This window comes from Neovison vison, chromosome 11 (genome assembly GCF_020171115.1).
Source record: "Neovison vison isolate M4711 chromosome 11, ASM_NN_V1, whole genome shotgun sequence".
NCBI lineage: Eukaryota > Metazoa > Chordata > Mammalia > Carnivora > Mustelidae > Neogale > Neogale vison.
Window position 1 is genome coordinate 195,958,838 of NC_058101.1, and position 16,332 is coordinate 195,975,169.

At 40.3% G+C, this 16,332-nt stretch overlaps 1 protein-coding gene across 2 annotated transcripts in view; it reads right to left on the reverse strand.

Moving 5' to 3' along the window:
- Positions 1-3,007: 3,007 nt before the first annotated feature.
- The window catches only part of FAM149A (family with sequence similarity 149 member A), a 72,248-nt gene continuing 58,923 nt past the window's right edge, over positions 3,008-16,332 (reverse strand). For both annotated transcript variants that reach the window (XM_044225567.1, XM_044225569.1), the window contains exons 11-14: positions 8,026-8,143; positions 6,346-6,474; positions 6,182-6,260; positions 3,008-3,316 (exon numbers count right to left, since the gene is read on the reverse strand). In XM_044225567.1, the coding sequence (XP_044081502.1) occupies positions 3,243-3,316; positions 6,182-6,260; positions 6,346-6,474; positions 8,026-8,143 (400 nt within the window). In that variant the 3' untranslated portion in view covers positions 3,008-3,242. The remainder of the gene's footprint in view (positions 3,317-6,181; positions 6,261-6,345; positions 6,475-8,025; positions 8,144-16,332) is intronic.

Here is a 16,332-nt window from a genome sequence, read left to right on the forward strand (position 1 = left end):
TTCCTGAGAAATGATCTGTGGTCATAATGAAGCAGGGACAATAAAAATATAATATCCACATATTTTATGACATTATAAAAATGTACCTCTTAATTGGCATAGAAATTCCATTCAAGTTCAGAATAACATCAGTATGGATACTACTGTTGGTATTAAATTTATAAAATTTAGCAGTTTTCTATGGCATTTTACATCTTTTTATTACTTTATTAAAAATTTTATCTGTCAGCAAGTGAAAGAGAACACAAGCAGGGGAAGCAACAGGCAGAGGGAGAGGGAGAGGGAGAGGGAGAAGTAGGCTCCCTATTGAGCAGAGAGCCTGATGTGGGGCTTGATCACAGGACCCCGGGATCATGACGTGAGCTGAAGGCAGCCACTTAACTGATTAAGCCATCCAGGTGTCCCTGTTTTTATATTATTTTAAAATTCCTTCATTCCTACCTTGGTTTTGGATGAATTAACAGACATTTCTATTAATGTAGTTATTAACCTTCATTCAAAAATTGATCTCAGGAGTTATTCACTTTGCCTTTTTCAATTTTTAACAGAGAAATTCTAAGACTTATTTATCAAGGTAGATTATTGTGAAAACACTGTCCCAGTTTTTCCCAAATCAGTTCAGAAAGCACCATCCTTGATACAAACATTATTTACTAACCTCTAAGGTTCACTTAACCTATATATAAAATGTTATCTTTAATACAGGTGTAAAAATATATGCTATATGCAAGTCTTTTTAAATTCAGTGGCAGAGCCAAGTGTCTTCTATTTCTAAGATTGTACTTTATCTTACTGAAGTGTTTAGAAGATATGAATCATGATCACTGCACTGGGTTCTATTTCTGAAAGCATTTTTATCAATACATATATCAGTAACAGATTCTCATTTACAAAACTCAGAAGCCACATAAAGTACAGCTATCATAAAATATATTCCATGCTTCTGCATGAAAAAAATAATTTATCTTGGATACTCTTTCTGAATGTCAGTTTAGAATGCATACCAGTCATTTTCCTTCTAAGAAGTCTGTGCTGATTAGGAAAGGAGTTGCAAGGTTCTTGGAAACTGACAGGAATGAGCTTGAGCGGTTCTGTAAGAGCAGGGTGGCTAGAAAGGATAGAGTTAGCCATAACTAGTGACCAGAGAAACTAAACTAGAGGCCCTTAGGAACTGGGACTCCAGACTGCTCCCATGTCAAGTAATTTCTCCTATTTGGAGACCGCTAAATTGAGACTGATATTTTCTCTTGGAAGTTTCTATAGCTAATGTTGAGGGAGAGTTTATAAAACTCTCAAAATTCTCCAGTCTGTTTTGTGTGGGTAACTAAGCATTAATAAACAAAACTATGCTAAAAATTTTAAAGTAGTACAGTATATAGTTATGTACATACTCTGTCCATACAGTCTCCGCATTCTGTACATACACATACGACATTTCTACATTTTTAAATTCCTTACATCACTTCTGCATTAAGTTCAGTTGTGATAAACTCGTTCCGCTCTTCGCATATGCAACACACTTGACCTTTCTGTTTTATCCTTGTACATAAAGAAGTGCAATATGGAGATGTACACAGTCTTTGCTATGTTAGGTTTATAAACTGTTTTAAAAAAATTTCATCCTTTTGCCAAAGTGGTAGAGTGTATCATCGGTAAATCATAAATCCTGTGGTGAATAGTGGTGTAATTTTAAAGCTTTCACCATGTTATATTTTCTTTTGAGACATTAATTTAGTAATTTTATATTTGGAAAAATAAAAGTTTTTAATTTTATTTAACTAGAATCTCTGCCCTGCTGTAATTAAACATTCTGTACCACATCTGTATTAAAAGTAACATTGCTCATTTAAAAAAAAATATTACAGAGCTGTGGCCATCCATCTACTCCCTCACATGCTGTGTTACCATAAGAAATGAGTCAGGAATGTAAGGGAGAAATGATCAGTGAGAGGCAAGGGGACTCTAGCATCGTGTTTGTTCTGTCACTCCGTGATCAAGGACGACACTAATTCCAGTCCCAATGCACTTGTTAATTTCAGACGTCTATAAATAGGCCAAGATTCTCTTTTCTTACAACCAGAAATATGTCTGAAAATAATTTATTACACATTTGTATGATGATAGATAAAATTTCATTTTGGATTAATAAAAAAAGAGATTGATAAAATATAAGTATCTGATATAAAAAAAGAAATTATGGTGATTTGAGATCTGAAAGTGAGCCTAAGGATACAAGTCACTATAGAGGAAAACCATGGGGAGAGGGAATGAAAGAAACTGGCTCCAGAGCCTGACCTCTGATCGATCATTTCTTCTTGACATTCCCTATTCCATTTTCTATATGACCATCAGATAGGGACACATGCCCTGAAGGAAAACAAAGCAGGGCAAGAGGACAGAGGGGACAGAACCTGTACTTTAGACAGAGGGGTTGGAAAGGCTTTGTGGCAAAGGTGGCATCTGAGCAAAGGTCACACTGATCAAACAAGAAAGCTGCTGCTGAAACCATCCCTCTAGTAGATGAACAATTTCACCTGCAAAACCATATGCAATATACTTTATACGTTTATATTCAGGTTTAAAAATCAGTAAGTTTGGGCTATGTTTGAATAGTTTGAGCATGAAAACTAGTAAAACCTAATTGGCTCAAGAAATAGCCACTGACATTCCACGAAGAGGCCGGTGACTTAAGTCCTTTTTTAAAAAAGATGGAAGAAAGTTAGCACAGCGACTCGGACCATCTGAACCTTAGTCAAACTGGCATATTGTGCCAAAGATGGCTTTGTTCTTTCCTAGAGAAGGGAGTGATATCTATTAGTGGCTAGGATTTTGATGGGTCAATAACAGAGTGAGACGCAAAACACATGTCAAGACACAATGTCACAAAATGGCATGTTCCTAGATAATATCCTCTCCCATTGTTAAGTAGTGTGTGAATACATGCACTGATTATGTGTGTGTCTGTGTATAATTGATAAAAGATGGATGATAAACACAGATCAGATTCTTCTGAGCAAAGCCTAAAGAACCTTTATTGGAATGCTTCCAGTAAAGAAGGTTGGTGAATTGGACTTGTATTCTCTTTACAAAGCAAGTGTTCAAAATTAAGTTGTTTATTTGTTTGCACTTCTCTCAGACAGGCTCACAATTCACTGTCAGACAAACAAATACATAGTATAATACTTGTTTTTCCATTTTTCAAGTGATAAATGGTATGCTGAGGCTTTGAAGTTCAAGTTCCATCAAGAGGCCACTTGGAATCTTTTTCTTGTCGTCAGAGTTGTCCTCTGAAAAGACTTAGGTGGATATTGTGAACCTGAAACACCAACCAAAAAATAACTCCTTTTAAAATGCTAATAAGTCCCAGCTCTCAAAAGGATTTTATGCAGATGATATTTTTTAAAAAGAAAAAAATGTGTTTTCATGTCACTTTTACATAAACCAGGAAATATGCAAAAACTGCCATTTTGGGTCCTGAAAGGAAAGACGGGGGCTCTCCCTCCATTAAGCCTGGATGCTGGCCCTGTGTCCTCCTGGAGCTGGTAGGTTTGCTAGAACCTTCTACTTAGACGTGGATGCCTAAGGGCCAGGAATTTGAGTGGGGAGCTCTGGCAGCCCTACCACTTCATGGGGGTAGAAACAATGTCAGCTGCCTTAAGAGATCCTTCCCACTGTTGGGGATACCCCACAGCTTCTCCTTTTCTCTTTTTTTTTTTTTTTTTTTCTGCCACAGAACAAATGTCGATAATAGATCCCGCTATTAGCTTTCTGACCTGGAAACAAAGGGTAAGAAAGTGATTACATGCTTGCTTGTCAGAAGAAAACATAATAAATGCTTATAAATAGAGGAATATGTCTCTTACGTACCCTCAGTTATTCTTATAGAAATGAGAAAGGCTTCTGACCATCAATAACGATAGTCACCAAATTAACGATAAGAGAATATACTGACAGGAATGGGGCAAAGTGAAGTGTGCAGATTTAAAACGAGCACGCTGCGGTCAACATCTCCAGAACCTAATTCATCAAAATTCTGTGAGCTCTCTCCCTCAGCAGCTGTCTCCAGGCCATCCTTGGAGTCAGTCTCTCTCTCTCTCTCTCTCTCTCTCACGTACCACGTGATGCTCATGCTAGGTGGCACGGCTCATGGCTCCTCTGGGAAGCCTCTCTGTCCATTTACTCATCTGCATATCCAGCTGCATCCCCTCTCTCGTGGTCCTTTCCATTTCCCCACTACACTGAGTGGTCCTTGAGGCACAGACCAAAACATCCTGGGTGTTTGAATGCCAACACTTGGCAAAGAACTTGGCACAGAGTGAGCACTTGGCACATTGTTTATTTATTAAAAAACATGCTTTGATGCCTACTTTCCTCCAACCATCTACAAGGCAGAGCAGTCACTGATAACAGAGCAGGGCTGCCCTTTAGAGAAGGAACTACTGTCCCTGACAGTGAGAGCGAACGCTGCTGGGAAACGTACAAAGAAAAGCAACAGGAAGGCACAGTAGCCTAGGGCTATTTGCATAGGAGAAAAATTGTAAAAGGGCTTAAGGATCTTGGACAGCACCAGACTACAGAACTATGGAAGGGCTGGTGTAAACAGTGATAAAATCGCTGTGTTGTCCCGGTGCTTCTGTTTTACTAGATTTATTTATTTATTTTTTAAAAAGATTTTATTTATTTATTTGACAGAGAGAAATCACAATAGATGGAGAGGCAGGCAGAGAGAGAGGGAAGCAGGCTCCCTGCTGAGCAGAGAGCCCGATGCGGGACTCGATCCCAGGACCCTGAGATCATGACCTGAGCCGAAGGCAGCGGCTTAACCCACTGAGCCACCCAGGCGCCCTTTACTAGATTTATTTTAAAACTATAGCATTTGCGCTACAATAGCTGATTATCTTTCACATTTCAGATTATATATAAAACAAATTATTCATAATGTTTGAACAAAAAGTAGATGCTTGGAATCTAGCGAGGTCCTTTGCATATGTTTTTCCAAAGATGGTTTTATCCACCCAGCCTCTAATGAAAGAGGAAACGGAGGCCCAGAGAGGTTGAGACTCTCCTAAGATAGCTCAACGAAGAGCATGGAGAACAGGCATTTGATTCCAGAGTGGCTCAGTTCATGACAGTGCTATGGTGCCTCCTTAAAAGTGCTGGCAAAAAATTTTGAAAACTGCAGCAATGGCCACGGTCGCCAAACTGTGGAAAGAACCAAGATGCCCTTCAACGGACGAATGGATAAGGAAGATGTGGTCCATATACACTATGGAGTATTATGCCTCCATCAGAAAGGATGAATACCCAACTTTTGCAGCAACATGGACAGGACTGGAAGAGATTATGCTGAGTGAAGTAAGTCAAGCAGAGAGAGTCAGTTATCATATGGTTTCACTTATTTTTGGAGCATAACAAATAGCATGGAGGACAAGGGGAGATGGAGAGAAGGGAGTTGAGGGAAATTGGAAGGGGAGGTGAACCATAAGAGACTATGGACTCTGAAAAACAACCTGAGGATTTTGAAGGGGCAGGGGGTGGGAGGTCGGGGTACCAGGTGGTGGATATTAGAAAGGACACGGATTGCATGGAACACTGGGTGTGGTGCAAAAACAATGAATACTGTTATGCTGAAAATAAATTTAAAAAAAAATTTTTTTTTGAAAACTAAAACATCATTGGTCAAAATTGAGACTAGAAACTTTATCCTAAAAACAGCTATTAGGCTGAAAAGAAGTCTGTAGCTGTACAGCAACCCATTATAAAATAGTTAGAATATTTGCATTAATTTTATGGAGCATTTTTTCCTCATTAGATCTTCAAAGAGAAGTAAGATTAGGGTTTCATGGAAAACATGAAAACTATTGCAGAAAGAGAGAGAGAGTGACCGCGATTTCTCGTTAAGACTCATGAGACAGACTTTTCCTTTTTTCTGAGAGGAGGCCCCAATTTAACGAAGAGTGTTTGGGCATTTTCCCCTTTATACCAAACAGTAGGTAGGTGCTTAGTTTTGCATCTTTGCTCTTTGTAGAGACTTCTGTGTTTGCACGTAGAGGGCAAACGTTTGGTATTTCCTCCTATGTGTCAAAATAGTCCTCTTAAGGTAGATAATCCCTAATTTCTCTTTCCAACACTTGAAACCTCACATATGACATCATTTTATTTATATGTGGAGAAAACTGACCTGTGAAGAAACTCTGACCTGTCCACGTGTGACCAGCAAACTCCATCAGGGTCAGTGAACCTTTTCGAGGAGTATCTAACTGTTGGAAAAAAACAAAAGGAGGGATGAGTTTTATTATTTCAGATATTTTTAAAAATCATATTTATGGTTAACAGGCAACCTACCCGAAATGCGTGGGTCGTGCTGGGTCTTGAAAAGTGTTCTATCGTCAGAGATCTTTCTCGAAAGGGCAATCGCTCTAAACTGTCAGGTATCGCACTTAGCACACGGTGTTGTGGGTGCCTCCCTCTGTACTGAATAAAGGATAATATGTTCTGGTTTAAGGTAAATGCAATCCTCTTAAAAGACAAAAGAAGATCCCTGTGCTCATTGCCTCGCTAATTTAAAACTTTTTTAAAAAAGATTTTATTCATTTATTTGACAGACAGAGATCACAAGCAGGCAGAGAGGCAGGTAGGGCGGTGGAGAGGGGGAAGCAGGATCCCTGCTGAGCAGAGAGCCCAATGCAGGGCTCGATCCCAGGATCCTGGGATCATGACCTGAGCCGAAGGCAGAGGCTTTAACCCACTGAGCCACACAGGCGCCCCGCTAAAACGCTAAATTCTTATTTAAAGACTGTGAAGAATAAGGTCCATCAAGCATGACTATCAATATATATTTTAATTATGTAATTTTGTTATGTAACTTGAGAAAATGGTAGTGTCCTCATAGATAAACATGGATTCAAAAGCTCAGCCACCTAAAATCCTTACCGTTAAATTAAAATAGCCATATAATTTGGCATTTGTGAAGCAACAGACTTTTTTATTAATGTAATGCTTGCATCCTTCTATTAAGACTTTACTCTAAGGGGCACCTGGGTGGCTCAGTGGGGTAAAGCCTCTGCCTTCGGCTCAGGTCATGATCTCAGGGTCCTGGGATCGAGCCCCGCATCGGGCTCTCTGCTAGGCAGGGAGTCTGCTTCCCCCTCTCTCTCTGCCTGCCTCTCTGCCTGCTTGTGATCTCTGTCTGTAAAATAAAAAATAAAAAAGGACTTTACTCTAAGCCACAACATGCTAAGATTACATGTCAACCCTTTGCAACTCCCGCCTCTCTAGGAATTGGTTCGATTGCTGTACTCGAGGAGACAAAGGAATGCAAGAGGAAATGTCTGTCACATCTTCTCTCTAGGCCTTTATGCTCCCACAACTGGAGTCCTTCTGTGTTTTGTGAAATAGAGACAAGTTACTTGTATGGGAATAAAGTAAGGACTCATCGTACACCTGGGGGGAAATGTGGTTGTTCCTACCAGCCACCCCAGACCTGCCCAGACCGTTAGCCATGGTGTGGGTGGGAGGGCTGGTCAAAATGGCACAGGCGTTTTCCTGAGGTCTTACTTTATGCAGGCAGAATTTACCACCTATAAATTCATTTCACCCTTACAACAATTCTTTGAGGAAGGAAACACGATGGCCCTTTTACATGTGAGAAAATTAAGTCCCAGGGAGAATAATGTCTACAAGTCATGCAGAGCTTGCCTGGCAGGGTGCAAACACAGATCTCCGTGTCTCCTGACCTGACATTCATGCTCTTTTCTTCCCTCTACCATCCTGACTATCAGATGTTCCGTGACACCTGAACCTTCTGACTTAGTTCAAATCACGTCTGTATTTTCACTAAACAGTGAATTAACCCTCCCGTCCCCTGTCCCTTGTCGCAAGCCAGTTACTTTCAGGAAGCAAGTCATGGAGACATTTGAGGACACTGAGTTCATTGGGAAGGGCCAAAATTATATTTCGCTTGTTTGTCTGTTTTCCCATAGACAATCTAAACGGTGCACGTAGATAGAAAAAGAGTTGTCTTACAGAAACAGGGCGAGATCCAGGAATCACCATATTCTGCTCCCCGGTCTCGGCACCTACTGGGGGTAGCCTGCTCCAGGTGGAAACCGGTGGGGAGGACACTCGCTCCAAGCCAGTTTGCCTGTGAACACAACAATACATGACTGAGCAGCGGGTTCTGGACAGAGGGGGGCAAGTCCCCACCCCAAACCTCCTCATCTGAACTACTAATCACAGCTGCCTTCCAAAAGAAATGCTCACATAGAATGAGTGGAGTGTCAGCCAGACCAGTGCGGAGAGGCCACTGACCACCAGCTGTAGTCACCCCCTCCTTGGTCAGCAGTGATGTCAACCTGTATTTCCTGAGTGCTCGGCTGTGCCAGCCCCTTGCAGAACATAAGTTCCTCCCCCTAAAGAGCTTACAGGTTCCTGAAAACACGATGAAAACCCACGAAGTAATTAGAGAACAATTTAATCAGTTTATGTAATAAAAGGCCATAGTGAATGATTCTAAATGAAAGTACTGTAGAAATTTAGGGCATGGATGATCAAGGAAGTATAAAATCAATACTATAAAACCTACATAAGGTCATTAAAAGGAGAGGCAAAATACATTTTTTCTTTTAAAATTTTGTTCATTTATTTGAGAGAGAGAGAGGGAGAGAGAGAGAGCGAGCATGAGCTGGGGGAGGGGCAGAGGGAGAAGCAGGCTCCCCTTGGAGCAGGGAGCCTGATGTAGGACTCAATCGATCCCAGGACCCAAGGATCATGACCTGAGCTGAAAGCAGTTGCCTAACCGACTGAGCTACCCAGGTGCTCCAAGAATATGTCCTTTGATGGGAAAACGAATAATTGTGACAATGTCAGTTATCCCCACGTTTTTAATAGATTTAAGGCCCGATACTTTTTATTTTTGAATTTGACAACCAGAACATAAAGTTTGTCAGGAAATGTGAGGAAATGTTAATAAAGAAGAGTAATGATGATAGACTTTCTCTACCAGATATTGACATCTAGTTCATGCACAAGAATAGAGATGGATATTCTAGGAAAAGATTCTAATTCATTTATTCATTAATAATAAAGTTATGAAAGGGGCTGGGCAAGATGGCAGAGAAGTAGGAGACCCTGTTTCAACCGGTCCCCTGACTTGAGCTAAATATCTATCAGAACACTCTGAACACCCATGAGACCAGCCTGAGATGTAGGATTACATACTTCTGGATCTCTATGATGGCAGAAGACACTAGTGGAGAGGTAAAGCAGAGTGGGAATGCTTAGACTGATATCAGAGGATAAACAGAAGGGGGAGGGAGCCACCATAACTGACCCACTGGAAAGTAATACCCCAATATGAAAGTGCCCTCTGCTTGGGAACCAGCATTAACGCGGAGTCTGGTTAAAAGCACTCAAAAAGAACAAAGGGTTTTAAGAGGCAATTGGTGGAATTCGGTGGCCACAGGCATGGACCTAACCCCACAGGCATGGACCTAACCCCACGGCCACAGGCATGGACCTAACCCCACCCTAAAAATGCTGGTCACAGCCAGCATGCACCCATGTCTGAGAGAGCCAGGCAGGGCTCTCAGTTGGTGGTCCCTGAGCCTGTGGCTTTCTGCAGCTTGCACCACCGCTGGGGCTGGGCACATCTCCACCTGTGCCTGAGACAGCCTGGCACAGGCTCCTGCCAGAAATCTGCAGCAATATGCAACCTGGGTTACCATGGGGTCCGAGTACACCCGGCATGGGCATGGACTCTAGACAGCAGTTCCAGCAACAGCAGGCATCGGTATTGGGCTCACCTGGACCAATATCACTTTCGGTTTTAGTGGCATTGGGGTGCCACTAAAGGGGCCTTGGGAGACCACTGAGACAGTAGCTGGGAGTGCACACTGCCTGTGGGAGGCTGTGGTGTTCAGTGGAGTTTGCAAAGGGGGAGTCCGTGTGTTCTGGACCACCCAGAGGGGAGCAGACAGGCTTCTCTCTGAGGTGGAGATGTGGGTACAGACAGTTTACTTTGCACTAACCCTCAGAAAATCTGCAAAGAGCCACCAAAGAACAAAAAGCTCCAGAGAACAAAAGCCTGAAAAACCAGTTTCCACAGAGCCCAGCCTCTTGATAGGGGGCAGGACAGCTCAGCCCAGGCAAGAGTGACTGAAAAACAATGTAGCAGGCCCCTCCCCCAGAAGACAAGCCAAAAGAACAAGAGGATAATAACCACAGGGTCCCCATAAAACTGTAAAACCCCAACATCAGAGGAAAACAATATATTAAGCCCCTTGTATTGCCCCCAAACCTGCATATTTCATAGATAAAATTTTTTAAAAATATTTGTTCTCACGATTCTTCTTTTATTTTTCTAACCTACTTACCATTACAACTAGATTTTAATACAACATCTAGATGTTTATATACAACATATGCAGATGTTTATGTTTATAAACATAGGTGTTTATAAACATATTACATGATGCTTATCATGTAATATGATAGAAGTTTAATATATCTAGATGTTTAATACAACATATTACATAGTAACTTTTTAACTTGAACTTTTTAAATACATGTATCTGTGTTTCTTTTTCTTTTCTCTTTATATATATATAGATATAAGCTTCTAGGTAATTCATTCAATACTACCCCTATATATAAAACAGTTTTAATTTCCCTATATATCTGGAAAGTTGAGTCATTTAAGGAAGAAAACAAGATACACCCAGGAAGAACTGAAATAACCTTCCTTGCCCCCCCACATCGAGGGTTTTTAACCACCCTCCCATCTTATTCTTCTGTCAGTGTTTCTGTGTATTTGTTTTTGCACTATATAAATCTTACTTTTGGGACTCATTTTGGCTGGGTTTTTTCTTGTTTTTCTCCCTTTCTCTCTCTCTTTTTTTCCCCTTTTTTCTTTCTTTTTGGTGATGACTTCTGATTGCTCCGAAACTGTTCAAGGTTCAACTTGACTGGATCGTGGTTGATATATCCAGATATACATCCCCTTAACCACCTCTCACCAAATGATTAAGAGGAGGAACACCCAACAGAGGAAAAATTCAGAGACTGTGGCCTCTGTCACAGAGTTCTGTGACATAAACAATATGTTGGAATTCAGGGTAACAATTATCTAGGCGATGACTAGGTTGGAGAAGACCATTAGTGACAACATAGAATCTCCAAGGGTGGAAGTGAGAGCTGATCTGGCAGAACCTAAAAATGCTATAAATGAGATCCAATCTAATCTAAATACTCTAACAGCTAGGGTAAATGAGGCGAAGATAGAATTAGTGATCTAGAAGACAAACTGATTGAAAAGAAGGATCAGGAGGAGGCCTGGAACAAACAGCTTAGAAGCCATGAAAACAGAATTAGGGAAATAAATGACACCATGAACCATTCCAATGTCAGAGTGATTGGGATCCCTGAGGGGGATGGAGGGGTGGAGAAAGAGAGAAGACTAGAAGATATAGTGGAAAATATACTGGACAAAAATTTCCTTAATCTGGGTAATGGAACAAGTGTTCATGTCCTAGAGGCAGAGAGGACACCCCCCAAGGTCAACAAGTCTAGAAAGACCTTGAGACACTTAATTGTGAAATATATGAATCATAAAATCAGAGATGATGTCTTAAGGGCAGCTAGGGAGAAGAGATTCCTTACATACAGAGGAAGGACAATCAGAATAATGTCAGACCTGTCCACAGAAACCTGGGAAGCCAGAAAAGTCTGAAAAGACATTCAGGGCACTAAATGAGAAGAACATGCAGCCAAGAATACTTTATTTGAAGGTAAGGATGACATTCAGAATGGATGGAGAGATAAAGAGCTTCCAAGACTGGCAAGGTTTAAAAGATTATGTGACCACCAAGCTGCCACTAAAGAAATATTAAGGGAGGTTCTATAAAAGAAGAAAGAACCCAAGAGTGACATAGAACAGAAATACACAGAGACAATCAATAGAAAAAAGGACTTCACAGGCAACATGATGTCAATAAAAAACGCATCTTTCAATAATCACTCTCAATGTGAACGGCCTAAATGCTCCCATAAAATGGCATGGGTTGCAGATTGGATAAAACAACAGGGCCCATCATATGCTGTCTATAAGAGACATATTTTGAACCTAAACAAACGTCAAGACTGAAAGTGAAAGGATGGAGAACCATCTTTCAGGTCAATGGGCCTCAAAAGAAAGCTGGGATAGCAATTCTCATATCAGATAATTTAGATTTTAAGCTGAAGAATGTAGTCAGAGATACAGAAGGACACTACATCATTCTTTTTTTTTTTAAAGATAATAATTTTTTTCAGATTTTATTTATTTATTTGACAGACAGAGATCACAAGTAGGCAGGGAAGCAGGCAGAGAGAGAGGGGAGGAAGAATGCTCCCTGCTGAGCAGAGAGCCCGATGTGGGGCTTGATCCCAGGACCCTGGGATCTTGACCTGAGCCAAAGGCAGAGGATTTAACCCACTGAGCCACCCAGGTGCCCGCACTACATCATTCTTAAAGGGTCTATCCACCAAGAAGATCTAACAATTATAAATATTTATGCCCCCAACATGGGAGCAGCCAACTAATAGCCAACTGTTAAACAAAATAAAGAGTCATACTGATATGAATACATTAACTGGAAGGGATCTTAACATGCCACTCTCAGCAATAGACAGCTTGCCTCAGCAGAAAATCAGCAACGAAACAAGAGCTTTGAATAACACATTGGACCAGATGGACCTCATAGACATATACAGAACATTCCACCCTAAAACAACAGAATACTCATTCTTCTCAAGTGCACATAAAACTTTCTCCAGAATAGACCACATACTTGATCACAATTCAGGGCTCAGTTTACACCAAAGGACTGAGATTATTCCCTGCATATTCTCAGACCACAATGCTTTGAAACTGGAACTCAACCACAAGAAAAAGTTTGGAAGGAATTCAAACACTTGGAAGCTAAAGACCATCCTGCTTAAGAGTGTTTAGATTAACCAGGAAATCAAAGAAGAACTTAAACAATTCATGGAAACCAATGAGGATGAAGACACTTTAGTCCAAAACCTATTGAATATGGAAAAGGCAGTCCTAAGGGGGAAATACATAGCTGTCCAAGCCTCAATCAACAATAACAACAACAACAACAACAACAAAAAAAGGAAAAACCCCAATACACCAACTCTCTTTACACCTTAAAGAACTGGAAAATCAACAACAAATTAAGACAACCCCACTCACAGGAAGGGAAATAATTAAGATTAGAGCAGAGATCAATGAGTTAGAAACTAGAGATACAATAGAACACATCAATGAAACTAGAAACTGATTCTTTGAAAGAATTAATAATATTGATAAACCACAGGCCAAACTAATCCATAAGAAAAGGGAGAAAACCCAAATTAATAAAATTATGAATGAAAGGGGAGAGATCATGACTAACAACAAGGAAATATAAACAATCATCAGAAATTATTATCAACAACTATATGCCAATAAGTTAAGCAACCTAGAAGAAATGGATGCATTCCTGGGAAGCTATAAACTTCCAAGACTGAAACAGGAAGAAACTGGCAACCTGAATAGACCAATAACCAGTAATGAGATTGAAGCAGGAATGAAAATCCTCCCAAAAAACAAGAGTCTGGGACCTGATGGATTCCCTGGGGAATTCTACCAAACATTCAAAGAAAAAATAATACCTATTCTTCTGAAGCTGTTTCAAAAAATAGAAGGAACAGAAGGAAAACTTCTAGACTCTATGAGGCCAACATTACCTTGATCCCAAAACCAAGCAAAGAACCCATCAAAAAGGAAAATTTCAGATCAATATCCCTGATGAATATGGATGTCAAGACTCTCAAGATCCTAGCTAATAGGATCTAACAGCACATTAAAAAGATTATCCACCATGACCAGGTGGGATTTTATCCCTAGAATGCAAGGGTGGTTCAACATTTTCAAATCAATCAATGTGATAGAATTGTGATAATGTGATAATGTGATAATCTTATTGATTTCAATAAGAAGAAAGAAGAACCACATGGTCCTCTCAATTGATGCAGAACAAAATACAGCATCTGTTCCTGATTCAAATTCTTCAAGGTACAGGGATAGAGGGAACATTCCTCAACTTTGTAAAATCTTTGAAAAACCCACAGTGAATATCATTCCCAATGGGGAGAAACTGACAGCCTTCCCATTGAGATCAGGAACATGACAAGGATGCTCACCCTTGCCACTGTTGTTCAACATTATACTAAAAGTCCTAGTAACCGCAATCAGCCAACAAAAAGTAATAAAATGTTTCAAATTGGCAAAGAAATCAAACTCTCTCTCTTCATAGGTGACATGATACTTTATATGGAAAATCCAAAAGACTCCATACCCAAACTACTAGAACTCATACAGCAATTCAGTAATGTGGCGGGATACAAAATCAATGCACAGAAATCAGTCACTTTCTTATATGCTAACAATGGAAATATAGAAAGGGAAATCAAAGAATCAATTCCATTTACTATAGCACCAAGAACCATAAGATACCTTGGAATAAACCTAACCAAAGAGGTAAAGGATCTGTACTTGAGGAGCTACAGAACACTCATGAAAGAAATTGAAGAAGACACAAAAAGATGGAAGACCATCCCATGCTCATGGATCATTAGAATAAACATTATTAAAATGTCTCTACTGCCCAGAGCAATCTATACTTTCAGTTTCATCCTGATAAAAATTCCATCAGCATTTTTCAAAGTACTAGAACAAACAATCCTAAAATTTGTATGGAACCAGAAAAGACCCCATATTGCCAAGGAAATGTTGAAAAAGAAAAAACAAAGCTGGGTGCATCAAGTTGCCTGATTTCAAGCTATATTACAAAACTGTGATCACTAAGACAGCATGGTACTGGCACAAAAACAGACACATAGATCAATGGAACAGAATAGAGAGCCCTGATATGGATCAACTCTATGGTCAACTAATCTTTGACAAAGCAGGAAAAACTGCCCAGTGGAAAAAAGACAGTCTCTTCAATAAATGGTGCTGCAAAAATTGGACAGCTATGTATAGAAGAATGAAACTCAACCATTCTCTTATACCATACACAAAGATAAACTCGAAATGGATGAAAGACATGAGGCAGTAATCTATCAAAATCCTAGAGAAGAACATAGGCAGTGACTTCTTTGACATTGGCCACAGCAACTTCTTTCAAGACATGTCTCCTGGAGTGCCTGGGTGGCTCAGTGGGTTAAGGCCTCTGCCTTTGGCTCAGGTCGTGATCCCAGAGTTCTGGGATTGAGCCCCATGTTGGGCTCTCTGCTCAGCGGGGAGCCTGCCTTCTCCGTCTCTCTCTCTCTCGGCCTGCCTCTCTGCCTACTTGTGATCTCTGCTTGTCAAAATAAATAAATAAAATCTTAAAAAAAAAAAAAGACATGTCTCCAAAGGCAAAGAAATAAAAGCAAAAATGAACTTTTGGGGTTTCATCAAGATAAAAACCTTCTGCACAGCAAAGGAAACAGTCAACAAAACAAAGAAGCAGCCCATGAAATGGGAGAAGATATTTGCAAATGACACTACAGACAAAGGGCTGATATCCAAGATCTATAAAGAACTCAAACTCAACACCCAAAAAACAGATAATCATGTCAAAAAATGGGCAGAAGACATGAACAGACACTTCTCCAGAGAAGAAACACAAATGGCTAACAGATACATGAAAAAATGTTGATCATCATTAGCCATTAGGGAAATTCAAATCAAAATCACATTGAGATACCGCCTTATACCAGTTAGAATGGCCAAAAATAAAGAGGACAGGAAACAACGTGTGTTGGAGAGGATGTGGAGGAATGGGAACCCTCTTACACTGTTGGCGGGAATGCAAGTTGGTACAGCCACTTTGGAAAACAGTGTAGAGATTCCTTAAGAAAATAAAAATAGGGGTCCCTGGGTGGCTCAGTGGGTTAAATCCTCTGTCTTTGGTTCAGGGCATGATCCCAGGATCCTGGGATTGAGCCCCACATCGGGCTCTCTGCTCCGCAGGGAGCCTGCTTCCCCTCCTCTCTCTGTCTGCCTCTCTGCCTACTTGTAATCTCTCTGTCTGTCAAATAAATGAATAAAATATTTTAAAAAAAGAAAATAAAAATAGAGCTACTCTATGACCCTGCAATTGCACTACTGGGTATTTACTCCAAAGATACTGACATAGTGAAAAGACGGCTATATGTATCCCAATGTTCATAGTAGCAATGGCCACATTCACCATACTGCAGAAAGAGCCAAGATGTCCTTCAACAGACGAATGGATAAAGAAGATAATGGTATATATA